The following is a 17,753-nucleotide window of genomic DNA, read 5'->3' as shown; positions in this document are numbered from 1 at the left end:
GCCACAGGGCTGCTTTGCTACCCAGCAGTAATTCCAGCCTCAATTACTATATGGCCCTGGCTAGATATTATCACTCTCATCATCAGCAATCACACAGCACTGTGATCAACGTGTAATTGTTTTACAAGTGCCCAGCAGATCGTCCTGCAGTCTGATACCTTGAGGGTTCACCCAAGGAAAACAACTGCCCCAGAATGTATCCTGGCTGCGGCTCTGCAGTCAGACTAATAAATTGGGAAATAAGGACTGTTCAAGACTCCAGAGCATGTGCCAGAATGTCCTTTCATTAGCACCAGAAAGAATATAGTGACACCATCTTTTAAGGGAACAGCATGTCTTCAGCCTGAGCCTTGCATCAAAGTAAAGAAAAAGCGAAGAAAAGGATTCATCCAAGGACAGCAGCAGGAAGGAGTTCTGCTCTTAGCAAGAATACAGAGTCTAGCTTCAGCAACATGATTTCTGGCATTTTGCATTTGCCATCTAGACACAAAGTACTCAGACCGCTTTGGTTTTTTTTCTCATTTAGAGAGATTTTTAGTGGGTTTTATGTCAGAAGTGCTCAAGGGATATTGAGCTTCTTCCCATGGCAGCAGCCTACATAGCCTCTTCACGTTAATCTCCTGGTACAGCCAGCTGAAATTCCCTTTTAGATAAAATGCCAGGAGGGGCAGGTCCTAGGAACAGCAGGTTGTGAGGTCCTGGGCCTTTTCACAACCACAGAGAAGCACTACAGCCATCCTCATGGGAAGGGACAGCCCAACAACCGAACCGGTTCCTCTCCGTTCACCAGTGCCCAATTTCGTGTGCCGAAGCACTAAGTAGAAGAGGTAAAGTGGAAGTATTTTAGATGTCACTGACACTACAGTGTGTTTCAGTCTCCCTCCAAGCAACCAGCAGTTCGCTGAACGTCTTCCAAGAACAAACTGAATGGTAGCTGGCATCGAATCCTTGCAAAACTGGCATCCCAGCTCAAAAAGCAAACCATCTCCTCTTCTCTCCTCCCCCCCACCAGCTTTTCCATTACAGCCAGACTCTTCTAATGAAGACGCAGATTTTGTTTGCCCGCAGTAACATAGGTACAACTGATGCAATCTCTACAGGTACGCACTCCTCAACGGTGCTCTCCAAATGCCAAGCACTTCGGTGATGCTGGCACTCTCACTGTCCTAGGGCAGTTCCTGCAGACCTCATTCTTAATTTGCATGCTCTGTGTTTCTGAAAACACTGAGCTGGGTGAAGAAAAGGGAAAGGGAGATAAGGTACGAGTCCTACTCAACTGACACGACACTTTACCGCTTTATTCCTGGTCACTGCCATCCCTGGATCCATTTCCTCCAGCAGCAAGCCTAGCCTTGTGCTGGAAGGCAGAGGGAGAGACTAAGCTGTGCTGCCAAAATTTAACAATTGGCTTAGGTCCCTGCCAGAGGTATGGAAGCTCTATCTTTGCTTTCAGATTCCATTTAGATCTCCTCTCAAGCAAACCCTCATAAAAAGATACTGCTTGCAATATGTGCCCTTTCTCTCTGCATTTCCAGTGTTTTAGTGCAGCATCGTATCTGCTTTAGGGCTTGCAGGGACCTCCACGGGAGATATTCCAACACAGACTTCAGCGGAGTCAGTAATCTCAGCAGGGTATGAACAGGACCTGCTTCATGTGTCAGCTCACCAGGAGGATTGTTAATAAGAAAAATGGAACGGATTTTTATTTTTTTTTTAAGCCACTTCTAAAGATACTTCTGGGAATGCTCATCTTCCAAAACAACAGCAACAAAAAAATCCATAACCTGCCTGAGATGCATTCCCATAGGAATCTATTAAATCTGTGTACAGTAAGTCAGCTTTCTTAATGTACTGGTTCAGCTATGTTTCGGCATCTGTCAGAGAGTTATTCCCTCGCCTAAGGATCACAAAACCATCCTGGAAATGGCATCCAGAACAGGCCTTTGCATGAATCACCAGAGCACAGGGTGTACTGAAAAGCAGGGCTTTAAGTATAGTTGAATTTGACCCCCCTCGAGAGAAACAGACGTCTTAGCACTTCCACCAAGCCATTCTGTGGTGTCTCCCATCCCACCCGTTTTCTCTCTTGAACACTCACATACTGCTGTTTCGTGTCTAAGCAGAGATTCAAGACATGTGCATCGATTTTTGACTTTCAGATTTAGGCGTTACAGAAGACACCAGGCACCCCTTACTTATGGAGCACAGGGAAACGTTTTACAACACCTAATTGCTATTTTAATGCATGTAATTGTGTTTGAAAAAGCTAGTCATCAAAGACACACACAGATTAATGTGTCATGAAATCACAGTGAATTTCAAGATCAGGAGCTTAAGTACTAGTAGTAAGAGAACATCCTTAACAACCCAGATCTTAAATCTGCCACCACAAAACAGAGAAAGAGAGAAAAATAACCCCAGCTCTCAAACAGCACAGAAACTCTCTGAACAACCCCTATTCTTCTTTTCCTTCCATTCCAAGGTGTGTCTGATCACCAGATCACGGGGTAAGCCATGTGCTATATTTTGAGGAATGTAAGCACATGATTCACTGATACAGTGCAGAAATCAGAAATACAGAGCACTGGATTTCTCCCCCCAAGTTGACTAAATTGGCCTACTCCTGTTTTGACGAACGCCTGATGCCAAGATTTCTGCATGAGCTGAACATCATGCATGTACTGAACTCAAGCTCCTAACCTCTTATCCATTTCTATTTCAACCATTTCAAGCAGATCAAACCCCTCAGCTTAACTAAAGCACAGAGACTGGTCCTAGATCTGTAGCTTATCCTAAGATTAACCAATAACACCGTAGCTGAGCAGTTCCTCCCCAAATCACCACACACACACACACACACACACCCCTACCTGATACACGAGCCGAGAAGAGACCAGGAAAAGCACTCGGTAAATCTTTCCAAGATAGAGCCACAAAACAGGCAAGCCAAAAACATCTCATCTCATCGGTGGGACCACTCCTTTTAATAGTTTCTCAACCTAAATACTCTCAGCTGTACCAAATCCCTTCCCAGGTGGCACAGGCTGCCTGTTTAACTAAGCACACCCTACCCTCTGAATTAGCTTACAAATTTGTTAGCCACACTGCAGCAGTTTGAGTGCACAGGGGAGAGCTGGTCCCCAACTGCACAGGTGTTGCTGCACCACCAGTCAAGCATCTGGATCGTGGGGTCTCTGGAACAGGTTTGCCTTGTTCTGCTTTTGTGCCAAGTGATGCCCAGAGGGTTCCTGGTCAGCTGCATTACTAAAACTTCAATCGCAGTAAGCCATCCTACTGAATGAAAACCACAATCCATAAGAAAATAATGAAGATGGGGCTTTTCTTCTCCTAGGGAGCTGCTGCCCCATTTTCTAACCCCTCGCCACTGCTGCACAATGCCTCTTCACTTGAAGCATGTTTGAATAGGATAATTTATATACATCAGCTCGAGTGTGTCTGCCGGCTCCTCCCTTCCTCCTGCCTCTCAGAGGCCACAGGAGGGGTTACACCCCTGCAGTCTGCACTAAACCCCATCCTCAGGACCTGCCATAACCCCCCCCAGCAACCACATGCACGGAGGCAGGGAAGGAGCTGCCGCCTTGCATACACTGCAGGTACAGAGCGTGGAAAACAACTGGTGATGCCCACAAAGAGGAGAGACAGAGCCATGAGTCCTGTCTCTGGAAACAGCATTTACAAAGTCCAAAACATGAAGCCTGGATTCACATTTTTTGATCTGGTGCGCAGCCGTGACTCAGGAGGCTTTGGCAATCCCACATGCAAGCCCTGAAGGTCAGGCAGAGCCGGGCTTTCAGCTCAGCGAAAGCAAGACAGCTTGTGTTTTGTCTCCTAACAGAGACTAGAGTTCAGGGTACATCTGTTGGCATTCAAAGGTCATGTCAAGCTCAAAATGGGGTTTTTTTGAAAAATAAAACAGCATAGGTTCTTCTTTTTCTTTGCCTTCTGGTTCCTGAGCCTTGACATCATGTGTCAACAGCACTTCCCAGGTTTCCTCCCCTGCTACAAAATGGCTAGAAACACAGGGGGTTTGAATCAAAGCTGAGTTCCTCACCTGAGTTTACAAGCCAAATCACTGAAAAAAAAAATGAGGTATAACTGCTTTAGAGTCAGGAGAAAAGCCTGAGAGCTGGCAACCCTGAAATTATCTTTATCCCGTGAAATCTAATGCTGGTAGTTCTGTTTGTTTTCACGGTTTTACACCTGGTTTGGGTTTGTTTGTTTGTTTGTTTTTTTCTCCCCGTTTCTGGCTATTCAGGGATCCACTGAAGATGAACAGCATATGACTAAAGGCACCTCCTTAATTGAAAGCCAACATCACCACCTGCTGCACTGCCTGGAAAAAACAACCGTAAGTACCAACCGATCCTTTTGCACTGTCCTAGGCCTTTGCCTGGCCCGGGCTTTGTAGGGAAAAGATGTGCACGGGGATGCTCTGCGGTGCCCTCGCTTAGACACGCTCAGCACACCCACAAACTGTGCCAGAGAGGGCTGATTCTCAAGCTCCCAACAATATTCTGCAATGGGTTAAATGCACTTCTATTTCATTGCCTTCCTTAAAAAAATAATACTGTGCAAAGGGATAAAGATTATCAGGGATTATCTGCTACTCCACAGACACCTACACCAGTACAAAGGCAACAGCAGGCTGCTCAGCCAAGTTCACTTGAATGCAAATAACTGTTCAGCATGGGGTTGATCCTATAAATGAGGTGTGTATTAAGTTTAATTTCTTCAGTGCTTCTAAAAGAGAACTAAACTGCATTTGTCTTGTGCTGTCAGTCACCCATCATATATCCTCATCAGTTGTGCTAATTAGCAATAAAGGACCGTTCTGCTGCCTTAAGAGGAGGAGGAAGATAGTGTCAGTGACTCCAGACTACTCACCAGTGCAAACAGGCTGGAAAAAAACAACCTTTAGCCCTTTATACGGCACAGAGCAGATGAACTCTTCACGGGTTTAAAGCTTGCACCTATCTTTTCACACTCCAGTTCTGGTTACAAGAGCAGGTAATTTATCTCAAAGCCAGTCAAGCCCTTTCCGTAACGTGACTCTTCCGTTTGCATCATGAAAGTTGTTGGGAGTGAGAATTTTATTTTTCATTATTAAGTATTTCTGTATGCAGAAGACTCTTGGAACACTTCAGGTGTTTATTTGATACATGTTTTACTTTCAGGTTTACATAAAAGGTTCTGCAGTAAAGGAACACATTATCTATACCATGATTCATTCTAGAAAGAATGAAGAGAGGTTAACACTTGAAATATTCATGCCTTTATCTATCTGCATCCATCATCAAATGTACTTTTGATTTCTGACTTGCAAGAGCTTTCTTTTAGATAAATCACCTTCACTTCCATAGTTTGGCTTATGCTGGAATAACACCCCTCAGGCTTCAGCGATACACTGGAAGAAGATGACTGGTTATTTACAGTAACCTGCTGAGTACAGCTGGTTTATCACAACCAGCTACAGAGGTCACCATTCCAAGGACAGTGAACTGATTCTTCCTGTATCAATGATTATTGAATTTGTTTTACAAGACTCATCTTGCCTTTATTTCTAGCGATTTTTGGATGTTACATAACAAGCAGGTATTTCACAATCTGACTCCTCAGTTTAGAATTTTATGCTTAAAACTTTCAGTACTATGACCCAGATTTCACAAGAATACTTTCAATTGAAAACTTTAACAAATAGGCTGATGCAAGCAAAAGCTGACAACCCTGTCTCCAGGGTCTGCCCTGGTAAGGCCCTGACTTGGGAAAGGCTTACAGAAGTTCTGACCTCTGCACAGGGCGGGCGGGCATCTCGGGGAGCTGGGCGAGTCGCTCCACGACTAATGAGCTGGTTATGGTGCTGGAAGGAACACGGCCCAGGCGTATCCTAATTTGTGGATGCATGAGCCTACCACGCTAACAAAGCCAGACTGCCTCCAGCACGCAAGGCTACTCAGACACTGTCTCAGTGGTTGAAAGTGTTCCAAACTTTGCTTTTTTTTCAGCAAAGAATGGCAATAATGGCGATACTTTGAATTCCGATTAAAACCTAGAGGCAGAATTTGCACAATACTTCATGTGGTTTTCCCCACATTTTTCAGCCAGTTATTACCATGATGTTGCATCAAATCACGTAGGAAGTTTGGATTCTGGTCTGAAATTATCAATCAAAAGAGTTCAATCAGCTTGTGTGGAAATTCTATGGTTCACATAATCTATTGAAATACCATGCAACACTTCTCCCAAAAATTTAAGTTGCAGTAAAAGAATTTTTGAACACTGAAGAGTCATTTTGTGACCAAGTTGCAGGAATGGAATGAGGAATGTACCATGGCTGCAAACTTGTTTCAATGGGCAATTCACCTTTCCTTACACTAGGCAAAAGGACTCTAAAAGTACGTTATTCATTGTCCTGGTATCTGTGGCGTCACTAGCATAGAGCCTTACAAGTGAATGGCTGTGACTGGCTCACAAATCCCGCGTGTCAGATGACAAAGTGACCCTACAGTACTTCTAGCTGCCGTCACAGAGGTTACTTTGTCGTAGTTACACAAGAGGGAGTTTGTTCAAACAAAAGGAGGGGTTTTCTGCCCGTTCTAACTCCCAGATTGAGTATGGACATTCACATGCCATGTTTTCTCCAAATCCTGAATGCACCGAATCCAGTCCTTCAGTCCAAACCTTTCTTCCATGTTTTCAGCGTATGATGAAAACCCACGTCCATTGGCGACCCAATGGCAACACAATCCCACTTCATTACTTGCGAATCAGCATCTGAAACTTTCCTTTCCCTTGCCTTCCACTCTCAAAAGATCAAAGCAGTAAAGTTGTGTTCTGTTTCCCAGAACGTAACATTAAAAAGCTTAAGTGTGAGAAGGAAGGAACAAGGGGATCTGATTCAGGCAAGGTCTGGTAAAGAGAAGGTCCTGTTGCCCATTCAAACTTGAGCGAGCCAGCTGGAATGCTGAGGCAATAGATGCAATGCTGGGACTAATCTTCTGAATGCCAGAATGGACAATCAATTGTGTTTTTATCTTTTGTTGGCATGTTGTCCCGTAGGGATTGTCCTATCTTGTGGATGATCCCCTGTTATCTGTACGAACTTCCACCATCAAGGTATTTCCTTTTTAATTCAATGTTTTCTCTATGGTCTGTGACATGTCTGGAGAGTGTTTGCTTCCTTTCTCGTTCCTGGTCTTGTCCTTGGGAGTTTGTGCACGTGGCTTTTTGGCTATCCAGTGCTCATGTTTCCTGTGAGAGTTGTTAGTTGTTCCAATGAAAACCGATGGCTGCCTTCACCATAGCTGCTTTTGTTTCCCATCCTTTCTGATGCTGACAGGGACTGGATAAAGTATGTTCACTAGAACTATTTGGGTGTTCATACACACATATAAGAGTTTTTTCTTTCAGGATTTCTCATTCCTTAGCACAAAAACTCTTTACAGATTCCGCTTTTATAATTTCCTTCCCCTATTCGCCTCCCTGCCATGAATTGCAGGTATGCTTTGAACCCAATTGCCAACACAAGCAGCATCTTGCAATTAAGCTATATGTCAACACAGTCATTCAAATAAAACACAATGCTGTCCCCAGGCACAAGGGAAAAGGAGCATGAATGTCCTCTTGGGTGTCACAATCATGCGGCACTGCAGACTTTTTGAAGCCACTTTTGGAATCCAGACACAAAAATGAAAGGGATTTCCAACACAATATATTAAGCATCTCAGAGTACATCAGCGAGGCCACATTGATAGACTATCACGCTTTTGTCACTGCAACGGCCTCTCTTATTCCCCTGCTGATGCAGGAGAGCAAAATGGTTGCAGTGAGTGAAAGGCTAGAGTCATTTCTTTTTAAGATCTGCCTAGTGGAAATATTTTCAGGCACAGAGGCAGAGAGCATCTTACCGAGACACGGGGCTGACACATCCCACCAACCTAGCAAAAGGTGCCGTTGAAAAGGAACTGCTGTTGGGGCAAAGCTGTCGCTCTCACCAGAGTAACGGCATTGTTTTCTCCCCCTGCCAGAACCACGAGTTCATAGATGAGCAGCTGTTCGAGCAGAACTGCATGGAGAGCTCAATGCAGAACTATCCTTCTTCTCGGAGCCCCTCCTTGTCGAGTCACCACGGCCTGACCACCTCCTGCTGTTCTCGCCGTAACAAGAAGACCACTCACCTCCCCAACTCCAGCGTGCCAGCCACACGCCTGCGGAGCATGCAGGAGCTCAGCACCATCCACATCCAGTGCAGCGAGCAGCCCTCACTTACAACAAGGTACAGTAAGTAGGCTCTCGCTGTTAACTACTGCATGCAGACCTCTGAAGCGCATTGGCCAACGGGGCGTTCTTGCCGGTCTGTTCTCCAGCCAGGGAGAGGGGTCTAGAGCTGGGACCATCTTTGTTTTCCTCCTGAGAACCCAAGGAAGGCAGCTCCTAGCTCTTCCGGGAAGAACCAGGTCAAAGCTAGACCCTAGTGCAGCTCTTCTCTGGCCAGACTAGACACAGAAGAATGAATTCCAGCTGACACCTGCCCGTGAAGCGCTAGTCTAGTCACACACACAGGAGCCAGCCGTTCCCAGCTGTGGGCCACTCACCGCAGCCAGCGCAGGACCCCCTCGCAGCCCACCTCCCAGGCAGCCCAGTACTTCCAAGCCTTTACTGGGCGCAGGCAAAGACAATTGGCTAATCAGTGTCTGCCAGCCAGGGCTGTTAGAGCTGTATGCACTGCCAGGGTCCACCAGGGACACTCACTTCACTGGTTTTCATTGTCCAGAAGTCTAAATCGCAACTGTGAGTGTCAAGCATCACTGCGAAACAAATAAGGGGGAATTTCACCATGGTGTCTGAGCAGCTCTCACCTAAAAAGCCGTTACTGACACAGGTGAAGAACCGTCTCTTAAGAGAAAATTTTGGAATCTGCATTTACAAATAACTGCCTGAAAAAATAATTCCTTCACCATATCTTTCTGCAAATATTAAATTACTTTCTAAATCCCCCTCAGCCCATTAGGCTTCTTGTGCACTGGGCTGGTTTTGAACTTGCCGTTCTTCTTCTCCCCCCTCCTATCAAAGGGATCTCTAAACTGAAGCAAAGCTGCCTTTAGGCAGCAAGCGATTACTTTGTGCCAGGGAGAAGTCAGAAGGGCATTTCAGAGAATTAATTATGAATGAATAAGTACAAAATAAGTCTCTAGCTCTTGCACTTTCAAGATGACAATAGTTTAACAGTAATTCAAGGGCATGTCAACTATTCTGCCTGTTCCAGGGTGCTAAATCAGATGCCAGTGATACTTTAAATGTCAACACGGTTCATTATTTCACTTGCTTACCAAACTGTGTAAGAATGGAGAGAGAAGAAAAAAAAAAAAAAAGCTTTGAAGTTGTTTTTCATGTAGAATGCAACTAACTGGGTGTACTGGTTACCACTGGCAGAACCACCCAGTCCCTAAGACTGCCCCACTCTCAGCTTGTGACTGAGGCAACCGGGGAGCAGAATGGGTTCTGTCGTGTTCTTGGGATGCTTGAACGATCAAGAAACATCCTCTTGGTGAGTCACTCTGAGATAACAACAGCAAGAGCTTTCCAACTGGGAGCTTTACATTTTAAAAAGGACAGGCCTTGTGTTTAAAATGAACATGTTGGGCTGGTAATAGCAGACTCCTGTAGCTGTGCAGATGCACAGAAATCAACCTATCATTTTCCCTCTGTAATTAATTATAGGATGCAATTGATGCAGATCTAATAAGAATGCTCCCAGCTGCCAGATCCTTGAAACTACTGCAGAGAGATGAAAGAATAGAAAAGATCAAGGGACAGTGAATTTGAAAGAGGCATTTGAAATGCACAGAAGACAACATCTTTCTCAAAGAACTACCTGTGCTCTGAAAAGATGCAGTACACAGGACACTATATTTGATGTCCTCTTAATTAAACTAGAATTATGCAAGAATGAAATGGTAACATAGAAGGATTTGCCCTGTGAAAAGCTGTATCCTAACCAGGGGGAATATTAAAAAAAAAAAAGCTTAGCTGGGTAGAAATAAATGATGCCTTGCAGGAACTGGGGGGACCATTTAAGTGGAGTCTTCTGAATATTTCCGTGCCCTTAGTTCAGAGGAATACGATACCTATTAGGAACAACTACCATTGCCATCCTTTCTACTGTCTGGTTTAAAAAAAAAAAAAGCCAAAACTAAATTTGTTTTCTAGTCGTTCCAGTCTCAACATGAAATCAGATGATGGGCTGAGACCGAACTGCAAAACCGCCCAGATAACGACAGCCATCATCAGCATCCCCACGCCGCCGGCACTCACGCCAGAAGGCGAGAGTCGGCCCCCGCCCAGCAGCCCCGGCCACTCTACGAACATTTCCACCACCACCACAAGCAACATAGTCAAGGTCTCTGCCTTGTAAGACGTCTCATGCGCAGAAGGAGGCTGGAAGACCAGTGCCCCTCTCCCTCCACACCTCCATGTTCCTTTCTTGCTGCAAATTGTGCCTGGATGGACCAACCTGACATTTTGTCATCAAATTAGCAACGGAGACCTAACGAGGCAGCTTTCTTCAGACTCGCATTCATGCTGTGGACTGAGGAAGGATTAGGAAAGGGACGAAGAGGCTGGTTAAAGGAAAAACCTGCACAGAGAGCGTGATGTGCCATGGTACAGGGGAAAAAAAAAAAAAAAAAAAAAAAAAAACTGTGGAGGCTGGAGGGAAAGAATCATCATGGCAACGAGAGAGTCAATAAAGAAAACGAATACAACACTGTGTATCGCAGCACCTTTTTAAAGGTTTTTAATGGATAATATTTATTCATGAGGAAATGACTGAAAAGGTGAAAAACAATGGATTTTGTGAATTTTTTTTCTTCATGGAGCAGAACCTTTAAACCAACCAAAATTTAACATTTTTTTTTCTTTTATAGGAAAAGATTTAGACAAAGAAGCCACCTGTCACAGAAATCTATTTCCATTCCTCTGTGTGTGTGCGTGCGAGTGTGCAGCAGAGCCACATCAGAGCAACACAATTACAAAACCCAGAGCATGTTTCCATGATTGGGTGCACAGTTAGGAAAATACAAGCATGTGTCAGCACATACATGTGCACACGCACACACACACAACGATCTCACCCTGGATGGCATTCTTTACTTAGACAATTTTGTATCCACCTTTTAAGTCAATACAGTGCAATTGCAAACAGTGTGTTTGTCTGCTAATTATTGTCTGTGAAAACATATTCGTGGAAAACAAAACAAAAAAAAAAGGCTTTAGTAGAGTTTTAGTCCCACATGGGTATCTGCTTTCTATTTTTGTTATCACTTACTTGTAAGAGTGTGACTAGACTACCAGTTCTGTATTTTTAAAAACGAAAAAAAAAAAGGTAGGATTCTTTTTTAATACTGTACACACAAATGGCAAAGAATGAGAAAGCACTGAACTCAACTGCATCAAGCGTTCACAAGTCTAACAGAGGTTTCGTGTAATGTATGCCCATGCTTTTTTAATTTTTGTTTTCTATGTATAAATTTCTTTGCTAGCACTGGACATACAACCCATTGTAAATAGTAGCCAAATAATGTCTGGATCTATACTTGATAATAATTAACCCCAGAGCCAAATATCTTGCATGGACAGAGAGGTATTTGGCTTTTTCAGAGTCTTAGGGCTCCAGTTGTCTCATCAACGGCTTCTGGGTTGCACTGATTTTGGGGGTAGACTAGGTTAGCAACCTTAGTTCTCCAGTCCCAGCACAGGATCTATGGCATGCACCCGCTGAGAAGGGGGAGTGGTACTGGAGCTTGGAAAACATTTGATAAAGTGTGGTACAGACAGCATTTTCTTTTTGCCGTTCTACGCTTAGTTTGGGAGAAGTCACGCGCCTCTACTCAACCAAAAACTGAAGTAACACTGTGTGGTACTGCCGAGGAGCTGATACTTCTTACTAAGCTGTGGGCAGGCCTAGCACCTCTGAGACCTTTCTACGAATGATCGATTGTAAGGAAATAGGTGGTCCTGAAACATAACTGATTTTTTCACCCCCTAAGAGGAGACGCTTTTTTTTTTTTCTCTCTTCCGTTCTGCCTTTCTCCAGTCCACTTTTTGTAACAGGTGTGATCCATGAAGGGCAGAGTGAGGAACAACGTCACTTGTCATACACCGTCTGGCTCGTTACTGTGGTCAAGCACAGACGCCTCATCGAGGCCCTACGCGCACCCACGAACGGCGACGCGCCGCCCCCCGACAGCTGGGAGATAAGGACACGTGTCCTGTTTCTGAACAGTGATTTTACCAACATTAGAGTTACAAGAACCACTCAAAGCGTGTTTGAGGCTGATTCAGCAAAGGGATGACCTTTTTAACATCTGTCATAATCTATCCTGATGCGATATTTAGATACATATACACGCATACACCTATAGATACCGACCATACGTGTACAGATAGATATAGGCCTACATGCTGACCTACCCAGAGGAGCTAGCAAGCAGCTTTGGTAGCACCCCTAAGCTATGAGTCTCCAGAGCGGACTCTGAGAGCTGAGGCATTAACTCAATACCCTCCTTAGCAGCCTACAACATTCTAGGAACGTTAGGGCTATGGCTGAGCCTTCAGTAGTTGCACCAGCTTACAGTCATTTATTCCAGTGCTGTAAATATGTTACCCAAAACTATGTTTAGTCCTGTTTTAAAATGATTAAAACGCTCTGCCTTTGCTGCTTCCTGTAGGAGGTTATACTGCAGTTAATCTTACCCTTATTTTTTTCTTGATGTTTTAATTTGATCTTTCCTTTAATTTTGTTATTCGTTACCATCAGCTCCCCCATCTGAGCACCCTCCGCCCCCCCTAGACCAGAGGCCTTGCTCTCCACCACTTACCACCTTGCAACTCCATTGACACTGGCACAGAGCGAGGGTTAACTGCTGCCGTGCTGCCAGGGCACGGCGCTCCTTCCAAAGCACAGCTCTGAATGATTACAGAGTCAGGGACTCAACAGGGATTCTCAGTGCTGCCTTTCTTATTCCCGATTTACTGTGGAGTAGTAAACAAGCCACTTCATCTCTCTGCACCCAGTTCTTTATCTGTAAATAGCAATCATGGCAGCCCTTGTCTAAAGCACTACTGGTGCATTTAATTGCTATCAATCAAAATGCTTTTTGAAAAATAAAAAAAATAATCAACATTTTTAAGAGGAAAAAAATATCAAGTAAGGAGGAAAGCCAGTCCTCGGGGTTTCTGGCTGGCTGCTTGTGCTCAGATTGTCAAGGCAGCCATGGCCTTTGTTCTCTTCCACAGAAGAGGAACCATTGTTATCCCTGTTCAGAAATGCGTGGCTTGCCTCTTCTACCATTAACTTGGCAGGTGCTGCCCCATGCAGTCAGTACCTCGGCACAGACTTTCAGAGGATAAAGACAGACAAAATTAAGGAAGTCTGAGCCTAGAGGAACAGGGCTAAAAATATTTTTAATGGAGGCATTAGCTCCTTCTATACAGCGATTTGAAGCAGACTGAGTAATGCTTCCGAAAGCACTTGAAAATACACTGGTACAAAACCTCCCTGGATTGCCCAACACAGCTACATCCTCATTACGAGAGCACTGTGCACTCCCTGCAACAGCAAAGCCAAGAACCCGTCGCACGGTAGCGGCGGTGGGTAGGGCATGACACAGCGCCCTGCCGCTGAGACGCAGGGAAGAAGGGGGAGCATTTGCACAGGGTATGGGAGCTGCACTACAGCCACTGCTTCCTACCACAAAGGGAGGCAATTCGCTTTACTAAACCTCAAGGCTCTTTATAATCTTTAAATAGCAACTTATAAACCATTGCTGAAAATTCCTCGGCCAGAACTTCAAGTGAAGGATTTGGACCACGCTCTCCAGCGGTCCCCAGTACTGCCCCGTCTTACCAGCATCCCTCTCCCAGGACCAGACACACACACGCTGACACGGACACAAAAACCAGCACGTATCCCTGCAATCCTGGTCACTCCTGATGCACGTGGAAGGGGCTTCTCCAGGTGTGGGCCACCTCCAGGAGGAGAAGCATCCAGAACCATAGGTAGGTTCTAGCCCTGATACCTTTCTGAAAGGCAGGTGGTACAAAACAGCCTGATTAGCAAGACTGCTCAGCAACACGTCAATAGTACGTTGGCAGTTCCTTTCAAAAGCCTTCCCTCTCCCCCTACTTCCTTACGACTTTTTACAGTTTTAGAAAAGTTCGTTTCAGAGAGATAAAAATGGATTGTTTGTACAAAAAGCAAGGGAAAGGGGATTATTTTTTCAGTCTTTCATAAAGCAATACTAAAAATATCAAAGGAGCAACACTTTTTCCAAGCATTTTGTTTCCTTTCCAAAGCCTTTTCTGAAGGAAAAATATTTTCACAGACTTTCAGCATACTCTATTAATAGATTTGCTCTCTTCTCACCTGGCATCGGGCTGCTAATAGGAGAAATCACACCCAATTGGCAAAGAATGATGAGAAATACCTTTCACTTCTAGTCTTTGACTTCTACCTACTCCTAAAATCCACCTTTTACTTTTGTTTTCCTTAAAAATCTTAAGGACACTGATAAAGAAGAGGCCACAGACAACACATCTCGGTACATAAAAATTAAATAATTTAAAATGTAATCCCTCTTCTGCTAGCTCAAGATCCTTCACTGCAATATACTGCATCGCTTTCTCTAGATTAGGTTTTAAATTCTCCAAGGAAAGGACTCCCACCGCTTCCCTGGAGACCTTAAGCCAGACTAACAGATCTCAGTATCAAGGATTTCCCCCCTGCTGTTCAGCCATAATTCTTTCCTTATTTTTTTGTCTCTTGCTGCCACTATACTCCCTCGCACCATGTTAAATTATTCTCCTCTCCACATTGTAAGTTAGCTGCCTACGAGCATAAGAAGAATATAAAACTTTCTACAGCAAATTCTTATCCCAGAGACTATTTCTGTCTGTCAAATAATTATCATTGTTAAATGTGAACTGGGGAAAAAGTAAGATAAGGAATACACACATGGCCTTGGTGGGGAATAAAGTTAATAGGAGATTCAAAATACATCCTTCTTTATAGTTGTCCAGAAATACTCAGTTTGAATCAATGCTACGTTTAACCTGAAACAGCTGATAACATACTTGCTACTGCAAAGCAGCATTTATCATTCTAGTTTAGACAGCTTAAGGTGTGCGTATGAAAATCAGATTAATGCCAGCTAAAGAAAGCAATGTTTCTTCAAATATTTTGCTCTTTTAAGTAAAGAGGTTGTAAACATGTTGTATCTTACATGTATTATAAAGCAAATACACTAAATTAAAAATCACATTTAATTTATGGGTTGCAGCATCCCTTGGATCTTGTAATATTGTTTTCTATGTCAGACCATGGCAGAGTTACAAAGTCAGCATTCACGGATGGCTTGCGAATAGCAGCAGCTTTGAACTGAAGACTCCATTCTGCTTTTAAAGTTAGGTCAATAATATACCTTTTCCACATAATTTACCAATCAAATATCTCTTGTTGGGGTTTTTTTTAATCACTTATTTTTCTCCAACACTAAGCAACAGCACTAGGTATGACTTCAGAGCTCAAGTTTTCAGGCTTCACATTTAATGATGCCATAAGCACTCTGCATAATGGTTTTCTCTTTCCAAAACTTTACGAGCAAGAGCAGGCAGCGTGCACGCTGATCGGAGCTAGGAGACTTGGCATCAGGAACCTGTGTTCTACTCCTGATTGTCTTGATGAATCACTGAGTGACCTCAGAAAAGTCATTTCACCTCTCTTTCTGCAAATGATACAAGCTGTATAGATCTGAATACCTCCTCTTTCAATAAGTGAAACTCAATTCACGAACACCTACAAAACACCATAGAGAATTCTGGAGAAAGCGTGCCAGAGGAGTACTGCTACTTACGTTCAAGGATGCCAAAACTGTGCCAGAAAAATTTCAGGTGGAACAGTCAAAAGACCAGGTGACAAAGAGCTTGTGAAAATTCCTTCCCAAGTTTTGTTCTCAGTCAGTAGTCCGTTACTTTGTGTGTATATGTGTGCACGTGTTTCTTTTCATTTTGGTTTAAACTAGTGCTAGCCACAGAGGTTACGCAGCTGTCCGCGTGAGAAGTTAACAACCGTACCGAATGCTCTTCTCTGTTCTGTTGCAACTACGACTGGGAGCCCCCACTGGCTCCCCGGACCAATGAAGTATCTTACGAAATGCGTGTGATGGTATATTTTTGATAAATCAGTAAGGCATTCCAATGCAATGGTGTTTTCTTTAGAAGTTTTATGTTATGAGAAGCTCTCAACCTTATTATTTTCTATTTTCGTACTATAAATGGGCTTTGCTTACAAACATCAGAGGACAGATACAAAATGTACTGTATACAACTGCAGGTAGCTTCATTTGAGAACAACTTTCTAGAAGAACCAAGTTTCCTGTTGTCTTATTTTGGAATTGTAGTGCATATGTTGAAACTTGTATATCATTTACAGTATTGAGTCTTGTGCCACTGCTGTACCTGATGTATCCAATCTGGATTAAACAGAGTATGTGCCACAAATACCAAGATGATGCTGTAGATTTCTTCTCAAAAAATTCTGGGAAGTTCTTTTGGAGAACTTTGGGTGTTGGCCTAAGCCACTCAAGTTGCATTTAAATACTAATAACTCTTACTTAAGCAACCATTAATGAAAACAGCAGAACAGCCGAGGTGCTACAGGAGAGCAATAATGCAGATTACTAAGTGCATCACCTACAGTATCTTCCCTTTGAACATTAAGAATTGCCACAAAATTAATCTTGGAAACAAAATTATATTATCTTGGCCTTTTCAAACTATGCAGATAAATCCTAGGCAAACCCTCTCCCTGGGGTAATTTGTGACACAAGGGGAGTGAGGCAGAAAAAATAAAAGTATAGAAAGGAAAACATGAGATAGTTATATTTGAAAAAGCACATCTTGTGCCTTTCTTTTAAAAGGCACTCTCGGCAATTCTGGGCCAAAACCTTGCATTCAATAGTGCAGGTAGGGTCTGCTTGTTTCGGCCACAATACACGTAGAGCTGATCTCCTCTTAACCGCATCAGAAAGTGTCACTTAGAGGCGTTATTTAACATTTTCAAGGTTCTTTAAGCAGAAATTAAAATTACGTGTTAGGTGACCTCTAACACGCACCGAGTCGGAGTGGAACAGAGCAGCTCACAGACCATTTTCTCTTGCAGTAAAGGCCAACACCCACCAGGGGCCAGCACTGCCCCAGCCGCAGGAAAACCCAACCCAGGGCAGTGTCCTCGCTTGCCAGTCTCGGGCGAAATTTCTGTGCCACTCACGAGCTAAATCAATCCTGCAATCCTCCCGCACCGTGAAGAGAGTCCGAGTTGCGTGGTATAAAGTTTAGACCCAACCTTTTTTGCCGAGCGGTGGAAGCGCTGCCAGGGACACCACGGGATTTGCAGAGGTAATTTTGCAAGAACATTAGGAACACTGAGGCGAGTGATTTATATAAGCTGAGAAAAAACATACTGAGTTTTTCAAAATTAATTTGAAACTTGCTGAAGGTGAGCAATGAAACGTCCCTGAAGACATCCACTTCACCAAATGAATGGAGCTGCTCTCCTTGGAAGTGTGGTTCATAGTAGGTAGGAAGCAGTGCCTCTATGAAGGAAATTCCAGCCTTACTCTGCTCAAGAGGAAAAAACAAAACAAACCACCAACCAAAAGACTACATCTGCTCGGGTG

At 43.8% G+C, this 17,753-nt stretch overlaps 1 protein-coding gene across 3 annotated transcripts in view; it reads left to right on the top strand.

The window, feature by feature from the left end:
- Nucleotides 1-15,548, top strand: part of KCND3 (potassium voltage-gated channel subfamily D member 3) — a 127,904-nt gene extending 112,356 nt beyond the window's left edge. For 2 of the 3 annotated variants that reach the window (XM_026864190.1, XM_026864189.1), the window contains exons 5-8: nt 4,277-4,369; nt 7,078-7,134; nt 8,046-8,293; nt 10,228-15,548. In XM_026864190.1, coding sequence (XP_026719991.1) covers nt 4,277-4,369; nt 7,078-7,134; nt 8,046-8,293; nt 10,228-10,432 — 603 coding nt within the window. In that variant the 3' untranslated portion in view covers nt 10,433-15,548. The remainder of the gene's footprint in view (nt 1-4,276; nt 4,370-7,077; nt 7,135-8,045; nt 8,294-10,227) is intronic. The other variant, XM_026864191.1, reaches the window with a different exon arrangement.
- The last annotated feature ends 2,205 nt before the right edge of the window (nt 15,549-17,753 follow it).

This window comes from Athene cunicularia (genome assembly GCF_003259725.1).
Source record: "Athene cunicularia isolate RWA chromosome 26 unlocalized genomic scaffold, athCun1 chr26_part1, whole genome shotgun sequence".
Classification (NCBI taxonomy): Eukaryota; Metazoa; Chordata; class Aves; order Strigiformes; family Strigidae; genus Athene; species Athene cunicularia.
Note: the sequence above shows the minus strand (reverse complement) of the source record. Positions and strands in the feature narration are given on the sequence as shown.